Source organism: Dipteris shenzhenensis, chromosome 7 (genome assembly GCF_047967505.1).
Source record: "Dipteris shenzhenensis isolate YYH24624 ecotype China chromosome 7, Dip_SZ_1.0, whole genome shotgun sequence".
In the NCBI taxonomy this organism is placed as follows: domain Eukaryota; kingdom Viridiplantae; phylum Streptophyta; class Polypodiopsida; order Gleicheniales; family Dipteridaceae; genus Dipteris; species Dipteris shenzhenensis.
The window spans coordinates 22,025,991-22,037,589 of NC_141602.1; the positions used below are offsets into that span (position 1 = coordinate 22,025,991).

General features: G+C 42.5%; 1 protein-coding gene across 2 annotated transcripts; it reads left to right on the top strand.

Annotated features, from left to right (window-relative positions):
- Nucleotides 1-1,020: 1,020 nt before the first annotated feature.
- Nucleotides 1,021-6,258, top strand: LOC147900098 (pentatricopeptide repeat-containing protein At2g33680-like). 2 transcript variants are annotated; one of them, XM_087377406.1, is made up of 2 exons: nt 1,021-1,388; nt 1,503-6,258. In XM_087377406.1, the coding sequence occupies exons 1-2, from the start codon at nt 1,218-1,220 to the stop codon at nt 4,359-4,361; spliced, it is 3,030 nt and encodes a 1,009-aa protein (XP_087233532.1). In that variant the 5' UTR covers nt 1,021-1,217; the 3' UTR covers nt 4,362-6,258. The 2 variants fall into 2 exon arrangements, with proteins under 2 accessions (XP_087233532.1, XP_087233533.1); XM_087377407.1 differs by having other exon boundaries at nt 1,506-6,258.
- Nucleotides 6,259-11,599: the final 5,341 nt, after the last annotated feature.

Genomic DNA, 11,599 nt, shown 5'->3' on the forward strand with positions numbered 1-11,599 from the left:
CTCATTTGTTTATGTAGCTAGCGGAAACACAAGCTAGACTAATAATTTGTTGTTCAATAATATTATATTTTAATATTGTTTCCATTTCGGACGTGTTTTTTGCATCTTTTCAGAAAGTGAAGTAGACATACATACTTGGTGTGTACAAGAATTTGGATGCTCAACTTGGAATACAAATACGCGCATTGAGATTTAGGTAATATGTCACTCTCTTACATATTCACGATACTCAATCTCGGAGCTAATATTCTCGATGATTCCAATCTAGGCGCATCGGGAACGGCCCGTTCCCTTACACTATGTGTGGTTATATAAATTATATTGTATATATGTATATATATGTTTTCAATTTCACCTTGTTTGTTTACTTTTGCTTTTGCATATTCTAAATTATTTTATGTTTCTGTGTTGAGGTACTCACAAGAAGGGAATGCTTAAACACACACGTCATTTGCTCGGACCTGCTGTTGCCTGCTTAGCTTATAGTCGGGTATTTCCCTTTTTTCACTTTCAAAACTTAGAGAAATCATAGTTTTCAACCATGACAATCTGCAGTAGATCTACAAATTTTAGACTAGCTACGCCATTTCAAGTTTCTTCTTGACTAATTTTGGTTTATTTTGAAGACACAAACCAGTTCCTAAACTCACATCTTACGACGATAGGTGTATGATACATCCATTTAGTATCATGACGACACAAAGGATTATTTAGAAACGACGCCGAGCTATAAGTAGGGCATTCGAAAACAAATTAAAGCGATCAACAATAGCTCGGAACTATGCTAAGTGATATAAAACGAGAGTTGAAATATTCTCCAAAAACTTTTCTAATTTTCTAAGTTTAATTTAAAACATTGTTAAAGATTTCTTCATTCATTCGACCTTAAAACCTAAGGCACCCTTTTTAATAGCAAGGTAAGGATTCGAAACATTTGTGAGCGGGATTCCCAAATTGTTTCAATTCCTCTTTTTGCTGCATGCTTGTGTGAGTCCAGGTTGCCAGCCATGTTGTCCCCTCACAAACATGTTTAGATTTTCCAAAAAGGAGCAGGAGCAGTTGCAGGTAGCCATTTCACCTCTCCTTACTTGCACCCATTTGCTTTACAGCCCCAATGCAGCTATCTTCCCCCAGATTGCGTTTTTCCTTATCCTCAAATACCACTACAGCGGCAACAGAGTCACGTGTTCCCAATTTCTTCCGTTTTGAATGCTTCGATGAGTTCAAGTACAGTTTTGCTACGGCTGGACAGTCCCCTTCTCTCTCATCAGCGAATTTCAGTGTCAGGCAGGTTGTTCCTCCTGACAGAGGGGGAGCGCAGGTTACATCCAGAACGCTCATCGCAGGACATTTCGGATCCTCCTAACTGGAACAACAAAAAGAACAAAGTGAGTGACCAATGGGTCGAGAGAAGATGTTTTACACAGCTCAAGGTCTCTAGGAGTACATGAACATGATGGCCTTAAGCTAGATTCTGATTGGTTTGTCTGTGTGAGGTTCAGCAGACAAACCCGACGACTCCAGATTGCAGGCATAAAAGAACTAAGCGGGCGCTGGGGATAGACGACTGGGGGAATTCACGTTTGGTGATGGATATGGTCAACGGGGGCAAGGCATCCGGCCCGCATGCAAATCAAGAGCAGGCATTCTCAAACTCTGAAGACCATGGCTTTGCGGAGGAGCTGGACATGTGCAAGGCCAGCTGTAGGCCTCTATTACAGGTGGACGTTCAAAAACCACGAGTGGGCAGTGTTTCGAAGACGCTGAGCTTAGAGGAGACACTAAGTACCTTAGAGCGGATAGCGGAGATGCCTTCGGTGGAGGACATTGTGTGGATCTTGCAGGGGTGCAGGAAAAGAAAAGATCTAGCTGACGCCAAGCGTGCGTATGCTTACCTTCGCAACAGAAGGATGGAAGATCATAGAGCAGTTGAGAACTACATTGTACCCATGTTTGTCGAATGTGGAAGTGTGTCAGATGCTCAGCAGGCTTTCGACAGCTTAATTCAAAGAAATGAACATTCCTGGACGTCCCTCATGTTAGGGTATATCCAATGTGGGCAACTGCTGCATGCTCTTAACCTGTACCAGAAAATGCAAGAGGATAGTGTACATCCTAGCAGATATACGCTTATGGCCCTACTTAAAGCTTGTGCTAGGCTGAAAGATTCGAAAAGAGGTCGAGAAGTACATGCCGAGATTGTACTAAGGGGTTTCGGAAGAGATCTTTTTGTTGGCAGCACTTTGGTTGATATGTATGCCAAATGTGGATCACTTCTAGAGGCACAGGGAGTCTTTGATAGTCTGCCAATGCGAAGTGTTGTGTCATGGAATGCACTAATTGATGGGTATGCTGAACATGGACCTTGTGTGGAAGCGCTGAAATGTCTGGAGGAGATGCAACGTCAGGGCTTCTCTCCGAATGCCGTCACGTTCATTTGTGCATTGAAAGCTTGTGGCAGCATGGGAGATATAGGCAAGGGCCGTGAAATACATGGTCAGATAGCACAAAGGGGATTTGGAAGAGACCTTTCTGTTGGCAACACATTGGTTGACATGTATGCCAAATGTGACTCACTTTCAGAGGCACAGGAAGTCTTTCACAAGCTGCCAGTTCGTGATGTTGTGTCATGGACTGCACTAATTGCAGGGTATGCTGAACATGGACTCGGTCAGGAAGCGCTAAAATATTTTGCACAGATGCAACTAGAGGGCATTTCTCCAAATGCTGTCACGTTCGTTTGTGCCTTGAAAGCTTGTGGCAGCATAAGAGACATACGTAAGGGCAGAGACTTAGATGCTGAGATTGCGCAAAAGGGGTTTAGAAGAGATACTTTTGTCGGTAACACTTTGGTTGACATGTATGCTAAGTGTGGCTCACTTTCAGAGGCGCGGGCGGTCTTTGACAAGCTCCCATTTCGAAATGTTGTATCTTGGAGTGCACTCATTGCAGGATATGCTGAACGTGGACCTGGTCAGGAAGCATTGAAATGTCTTTACCAAATGCAACTGGAGGGCATCCCTCCAGATGCTATCACATTTGCAAGTCTTTTAAAGGCTTGTGGCAGCATAGGAGCCATAAGTCAGGGCTGTGAAATATATGCCGAGATTGCCCAAAAAGGATTTGAAAACCATCTCTTGGTTGGCAGCAGTTTGGTTGATATGTATGCCAAATGTGGCTTGGTTTCTGAAGCACTTGGAGTCTTTGACAAGCTGCCAGTTCGAGATGTTGTGTCCTGGAACACACTGATTGCTGGGTATGCTGAACATGGAACTAGTCAGGAAGTGCTCGAGTGTTTTGAACAGATGCAGTTGGAGGGCATCTCTCCAAATGTTGTCACATTTGTCTGTGTTTTGAAGGCTTGTGGTAGCATTGGAGCCATTGACAAGGGCCGAGAGATTCACGACGAGATCGCACAAAGGGGCCTGGAAAGAGATCTTTTTGTTGGCAGCACTCTGGTCGATTTGTATGCCAAATGTGGTTTACTATCAGAGGCACATGAAGTCTTCAATAATCTGGCAGTTCGAAATGTTGTATCGTGGAGCGCACTTATTGCAGGATATGCTGAACATGGACCTGGTCAGGAAGCACTGAAATTGTTTGAAGAGATGCAATTAGAGGGTGTCTCTCCAGATGCTATTATGTTTACTTGCATCCTGAAAGCTTGTGGTAGCATGGGAGCCGTTGACAAGGGCCGAGTGATCCACAATCAGATTGCACAGAAGGATTTGGAAAGAGATATTTTTGTTGGCAGTGCTCTTGTTGACATGTATGCCAAATGTGGCTCGCTTTTAGAGGCACGGGAAGCTTTTAACAAGCTACCAGTTAAAAATGTTGTGTCATGGAATGCAATGATAAAAGGATATGGAATGAACCATGAAGGTAACATGGCTGCACAATGTTTTGAGGACATAGAAGAACATGGTGTGGAGCCAAACACTAGTACATTCTCTTGTCTTCTGAATGCCTGCAGCCATACCAATCTGGTATACAAGGGCCTGGAGTATTTCAAGGTGATGAGAAAAGACTATACCATGGCACTGAAAATAGAGCATTATACTGGCATGGTTGATCTCCTTGCACAATCAGGATATTTGTATGAGGCAAAGGAGTTTCTTGAAACCATGTGTCCTCCATTTGAAGAAACGTGGACGGCTTTGCTCAGTGCTTGCAAAATCTATGGCGAATCAGAACTAGGGCTGAGATGCTTTCAGCAGCTTGTCCAGATTAATGAAGAATTTTCTGCTTCGTATGTACTCATGGCAAAGACCTATGCAAGTGCTGGCAGGTGGGATGATGCTTGTAGTATAGAGGAGCTGAGGGTACATCGAAGGGCAAGCAACAGCCAGAAATTGGTTTGATAGATGTGAAACGGTGTTCAATCAATGTAAGGAAATTTCAGTAATTCCAGGAATGTTGAATTCAGAGTGAATGAGGTGTTGGAGATAAGATATCACCTCCCCACCTGTGAGCCCCCATATGAGGAGGACATGACCTGCTATAGGGAAGGGAATCAGAAGATGGCATGTGGGCTGAGGATGAAGAGGCCATGGGGGCTGAACTGAGAGAGATGAGAAGGTTGCCACGGGCAGACTGGGTGCTGTCATACGAGCATCCATTAGAGCTGCCATAGCAACAAGTACACAGCCAGCAGTGCTGCAGAAGAAAACCTATTAGGGCTGCTGATCAGAGCAGCATGCAAGGCTGCAATGGGCCTCTACAATAGGGCATACATGTGGGCCAGATTGGCTTGGTATGTGCTGGCTCAGGTCAGGCCCAGTCTGGTCAGTCGGGAGAGTGACAGACAGGGTCGGGCTAACAGCCTGTACAGTCGGCCTTATAGGGTCAGCAAGTGCACCGACTAGTCAGCCAGTTTGTGGATCGCCAGATCGGGGGCTCTCCAGCTCTATAAAAGGGCCCTTATCGGGGTGTCCTTGCAGCCTGCAGATCTCCACCTAGGAGAAGAGGACAAGTAGGCCATGTGGAGCAGCATTCACTTGGATATCCTTTTGGAGGGCACTGAATGATTTTTGGGCCACACATCTGAAGGAAGGAGAACAGCAGGACAGCAGTTGAAGCCCTTAGTTTGTGCAGGGTGGAGCAGGAGCAAGCTGTCCACATGGCACGCTTTGAGCAGGGTATTTTGTGTGTATCGGGTTCTGTCTCTTTTGGGTATATAATAAATATTCTTTTGGCTGTCTACATGGCTACTATGTAGATGCCTACTTCAGTTAACACCGGTGTGCACAAGATGGATTGTGGTTTGTTTGCATTGTGTGAATCTTGGGACAAGTCTTCCACTGCAGAGAGTTGGCTACATCAAGTGGCTCTCTGTTTTCTGACACATCTAAAGGAAAAGTACCTTTGAGAGAGGAAGGTGACCTAGATTTAGATACCGTATCCCTTTATCAAGCAGGGATTTCAGGGTGTTCAATTGGTTGCATAGTGGTGTAGTGTGATTTCCAGGATCTTCATTACGATTGCTTCATGGCTGCCTATTCCGAATTTAACTGGACATGAGCAACTATCTGATCTAGAACGCGAAGATAGGGAGCCACATGGTGGCAACAAAGGTGGTGAGAAGGGGGGAGACCCACAGTGGATGTGACAAGAAATGTAGTAGAATTTGCAGATTCAGATGAGGTGGAAGAGTGGGGAGCCAAAGATGCTGAGGCACTGCCAATAATTATTGGAACAACAACAGATGTCGTGGTTCTGCACATCCAATTGGTGGATACTGTGGAACAAGCATGGGGCATCCTGAAGAATCATTTGAGATGACTAACTCTATGAGGATCCTCAATCCCCAGTTAGTTGTTGATCATGAAGATGGAAGAGGGAGATATCGTGCATGATTATCTCACAAAGTGGAGGTGATCAGGGATCAGTTGGTAGCAGTTGGTCACAAAGTGGACCTCTTGTAGAATATGTTGTTGAGGAGCTTCAAATCCTTGGTGACTAGCATATGACTTTGGAAAGGTCAAGGGTGCTCACATTTTAAAGAATTGGGGGCTATGTTGGTTGCTCACATTTACAATGGAGTTCAAGGCAAAGGAAAGGCCCTCATTGCGCAGACCAAGGGTAAGGGCTTAAAAAAGGGCAAGACCAGCAATGGCAAGTGAAATCAACCAGTGGAGTCCTTCACAAAACTACAGGTTCCTCTGTCTTAATAGACTGTCTAGATCTGAATGTTAGACATCAAGACAAAATCACTAGGGCCCATATACCCGATCTCAACAGCAGTCGGAGTCGTCACCAAAAAACATTCTCCCTATTGTGAAGAACCACACTTTTTGAAAATGCAAATGTGTGCAATGCAGGCAGAATTTGAATGCTGATTGGCCCTCCAATGGGGAAGAGCGCCCTCGTGAGAGTACTTGTTTCTTTTTCGACCTACATGCAAGGTGGGAGAGAGATGACGGATGAATGCAATGTGGTAGAGAGAATGCAATGTGAGATTCACAATGAAAGGGTGATACCCTTTCATTAATGTCCCTTGAGATCACTCAAGTTCCATCTTTTCATTTACACCTACCCTTAGCCTATGACCCATGCATCTACCATTCAATGCACCTTAATGCACCCTTTTCCTTTCCTATTGCCCCTAGGACCTAGACACGTGTGTGCACATCTTTATTACTAATCATTGGCCAATATTACATAGTTTTGGCGGTACTATTTACACTGCTTGATTGATCATAAATACAAACATATAACTGCACCATCAAATTGGTGCCTAACAATAATAAGGTTCTAATGACTATTAATTAATTAAATAATCATTTCTCTTGTCATGACACTCCCTCTTGTTTGAATGAGGAGAAGTCCTCTTTTGGATTATTGCTTGTCTCTTCCTCTTACGTGCACTTTCTCTTGTTACTTTTGCCATTGTATCGCCTCTTTGTAATCTGCGAGTATCTGTGGAAAATCTGTAAAGAACTCTTCTTCCATCCATTGTGCATCACTAGCTGGTTGGTTTTTAAACTTCAGTAAATACATATATCTCTTCTTTCCACGAGTACTCTTCTCTTTATGGTACACGATCTGTTCCGGAGTAAATACTCCAGTCCCATCTTCAAGTTCAGGTTCTTCTTGATGCTGAGTATCCAAAAACACAGAAGTATCGCCATGGTATCTCTTCAAATTGCTCACATGAAAGATGTTCTTTATACGCCAGTGGGTTGGTAACTTCAGCTCATACGCTCTGGATCCTTTTGGATATAAAGCTGCTGAAATCTGTAATGGATCATAAAACTTCGGTGCTAGCTTGACATGTTTTGTACTTCCTCTCACTGACCTGATTCTTCTTTTATCAATCTTCAATAAAACCCAATTATCCTCCTTGTAATAAACTTCTTTTCTTTTTTTATTGGTTGCCTTGGATTGTTGATCCTGGGCCTTCTTAATATGTTCTTTTACTTGCTCAGTAACCTGTGACATATCCTCAGCAAATTGGTTAGCAGCAAAAATTCGCTCCCCCAAGTGTGTTATTGGAGTGGGTAAACATTGCCCATAGATGATTTCAAATGGGGCTTTCTTGGTGGAAGTATGTACAGTGTTATTATAAGCAAACTCTAACATGGTTAAGAACTCTGGCCACCTTCTAGGTTGGTCATGGACATAAGCTCGAAGTAAAGTAATTATGGTTTGATTGGCATTCTCACTTTGTCCATCTCCTTGAGGATGGAAGGTTGTAGTAAATTTCAGTTTGGTTCCGAGATTCTCTAATAGGGCTATCCAAAAGTTGCTAATGAAATGGCCATCATTATCGGATACAATGGATTTTGGTAACCCATGTAACCTAAAAATTTCCCTAATGAATAACCTTGCTGTTTCAGGAGCAGACAACTCTTTTTTACAGGGAATAAAATGAGCTTGTTTACTCAGCCTATCTATAACAATGAAAATCTGCTCAAATTGACCAACCTTGGGGAAATCGGACATAAAATCCATTGTACTATGTTCCCACCTTTCCGAGGGAACTTTCCGAGGGAATAGGCAAAGGTTGCAAAAGACCAGCAGTCTTACTTGTGTCAGATTTAATGCGCTAACATACGTCACATTATTGAACAAAGGTCGAAACTTCTTTGCAAAGTTTAGGCCGATGGAAGTATCTCTCAATATTGTCAGTGGTCCCTCTAATGCCTCTATGTCCAGAATATGGACTCGCATGTAACTCACTCATGACTAGATACCGAAATGTTTTGGGTACACATATGGCACGTCCCAAAAATAAGTATCCATCCACGATGGAATAAGCCTCTAAATCCCCGACCTCATTATGCTAAATCTTTCCATAAATGTCAGCGACGTTCTCATCTAAAGGATAAGCTTCAACCATTGCTCCTAATGATTTCTCCTTAATCATAGAAACGTGATTAACTTGGTGCTGTCTACTCAAAGCATCAGCTACTAAATTCTCCTTTCTTGGCTGATATTCGATATTTGGTTGTCCAAAAGATCGAATATATTCAGCCCATTTGATTTGCCTTGAAGAGACAATGGGTTGAGAAAACAAGTGCTTGATACTTTGATGGTCAGTCTATATCTTGAAAGCAGAACCATATAAATAATGCTTCCATAACTTTAGAGCATGAATGACTGCCAATAACTCCTCATATGTGATACATTTCAATTCAGCCCCTTGAAGTTTTCTACTCTCATAAGCAATGGGATGCCCTCCTTGCATCAACACGATCCCAATCGAGGTACCACTCTCATCCATACATACAACAAAGAACTCTTTGTCCATGTCCGGAAGTGTTAACACTAGTGCAGTCGCCAATGTTCTCTTAAGCTCCTCAAAAGCTACTTGGTGAACCTCTCCCCACTCATACAAGGAATGCTTCTTCAACAAATTCTCTCTCTCCCTGGGGTAATGGAGGAAAAGGAATAAGTTCATTGTTATATGTCCCTTCCCCTTCCATTCTTTCCTTTTAGAAATAAAAGAGAGAAAATGTCTTGCTATAAAAAAAAAAAAAAAGAGGTTTATTTTACAGCAAAAGTCAAGTGTTGTAGAGTTGGTGGTACTTATCCGACTCCCGCTTCGTTTGTGTTGAGAAGACACTTAAAATGACCTCCTTTCCCTTCTCTTTCAAGCTTTTCTTCTTGTATTTCTACTGTAAATGGTACGCTCCGTTTGGGCTACTTGTTTTGAGCGGATTGGAGCTCTAGATACCGTTTCGGGGGGTACTTGATGGGTAGATCACCCCCCTTAAAATCTTATTCCGATCCGACTTTCTGTTGGGGAGAATGGGGGATCCCTTTTCCTCACGGTTTAAGGATTTTAAGGGTACATTCACATGGGGGGGCAATTCACCTCATGAGGACACCCTGCTCACCGTTCAAGACCAAAAATTTCAAAAAAATCCCTTGTCTCAGAACCTCGGAGATCGGTTGGTCGTGATCCTCTTCCGCAACTTCTCTTGCGACTTCCGTCATCTGCAACTGTTGCCCTCTTCTCGTCCCATCACTGCTCTGATACCAAATGTAAAGAACCACACTTTTCAAAAATGCAAATGTGTACAATGCATGTAGAATTTGAATGCCGATTGGCCCTCCAATGGGGAAGAGCGCCCTCGTGAGAGTACTTGTTTCTTTTTCGACATACATGCAAGGTGGGAGAGAGATGACAAATGAATGCAATGTGGTAGAGAGAATGCAACGTGAGATTCACAATGAAAGGGTGATACCCTTTCATTAATGTCCCTTGAGATCACTCAAGTTCCATCTTCCCATTTACACCTACCCTTAGCCTATGACCCATGCATCTACCATTCAATGCACCTTAATGCACCCTTTCCCTTTCCTATTGCCCCTAGGACCTAGACACGTGTGTGCACATCTTTATTACTAATCATTGGCCAATGTTACATAGTTTTGGCGGTACTATTTACAACGCTTGATCGATTATAAATACAAACATATAACCGCACCATCAAATTGGCGCCTAACAATAATAAGGTTCTAATGACTATTAATTAACTAAATAATAATTTCTCTTGTCATGACACCTATACCAAATTGGCTAGTGCCTTAGACTCCTTTTACTTCCTTCTACTCACAAATTAGCTAGCTAGGACTCTTTTTAATCTCCCTTCCTTTTCCTCTAGTCTCTCATATAATGTTCGTCATACTATAAGTATCTTTTCTTTTTCCTCCCTCTCTCACTAAAAAGAGTCATCCGCTTCAGCACACTTGTCATTCTTCTTCTTAGATCAGAATTAGATGAGGGTAGGGATGTTGTAGACTTATAATGAATTTTGTTGTACACTTGTCGTTCTTCTTCTTAGATCAAAATTTGATGAGGGCAGGGATGTTGTAGACATAATAAATTTTGGGGGTATCTTTGCGAGGTACCTTGGCTTGCTTTCAAGGCAAGGATATTGCATTCCATGGGAGTAGGGAGGCTTGCAATTGTAGATGGAACTACTCTTAGAATGTACTTGCCATGAGAGTGTGATCCTAGTGTCATACCTCCTTATTTCTATCCCAAGGAAAGGAGCTCGCCCATATCCTTCATGTCAAACTCCAAGGTGAGTTCATACTTGGGGTCTAAAATGAGATGTCTATTGGTGGATCCCATGATCATCAAATCATCCACATAAAATATTGCAAAGATGGATTTGAATCTAATGGATGAAAACCAGATGCTAACAAATGACGGTGAATCCTTGCATTCCATGCACGAGGGGCTCGTTTCAAACCAGGGATGGATTTGATGTAAAGGGATGGATTTGAATCTAATGGACGAAAACTAGATGCTAACAAATGACGGTGAATCCTTGCATTCCATACATGAGGGGGCTTGTTTCAAACCACAAAGTGACTTCTGCAACTTATAGACTTTGTGTTCCATCTGACTAATAACATACCTTGGAGGCTATGCCATGTAGATCTGATCTAAAAATAATTAAGGATCACTCTATTTTGTGGGCTTAGAGATTCCATTTTGCTATGGAGTGTATTTGCATGTGAACTAGTATTTTCTTCCATGATGTCAACAAAAGGCATTAAACTTTGTGGACTTGCATTCTCTTGCATTGTCAACATTGAGGACCTTCCCAATTTGGTTTTCAACCAAGGCTTTGAAGTCTTTTGAGTGTGTCAGACTTTTATTTCAAGAAGTAGATCCAAGTCTTCTTAGAGTAGTCATCGACAAATGTGATGAAGTACAATGCCTTGTGTTTGTATTGCTTGCCCATACAACAAGAATCAAATATGTCTTTTTGCAAGGATACTTCCAAAAATCCTTGTACCACGTTTGTCTTATTAAGGGATACAAGTCTTTTGAAGTTTAGGTGACCGTACCTCTTGTGCCATATGTACTCAAGTAGGCATCTGTGACTATCATGATACCCCTCTATGGCTCTGTGGATTGGGACAACAACTTGAACTTATTGCAGATCTTGACACCTTGATCAATGATGAAGTTGGAACTCCCTAGTTTCCTCATAATACAACCTCCATGTTGCTCTCAATCATCTATCCAATATAGATAAGATTTTGTGCTATTGTAAGGGCATAAGATGCATCTCTTATTCTCGTTGTGGTGCTTGCCATTCCCAATCCCTTCAATTTTGTGAGGTGTATCACAACG

Bases quoted from the DNA above. Each gene is read 5' to 3' on its own strand.
- LOC147900098 (XM_087377406.1), top strand. From the start codon at position 1,218: ATGAGTTCAAGTACAGTTTTGCTACGGCTGGACAGTCCCCTTCTCTCT. The intron at 1,389-1,502 runs GTGAGTGACCAA...TGTGAGGTTCAG, and splicing joins GGAACAACAAAAAGAACAAA to CAGACAAACCCGACGACTCC.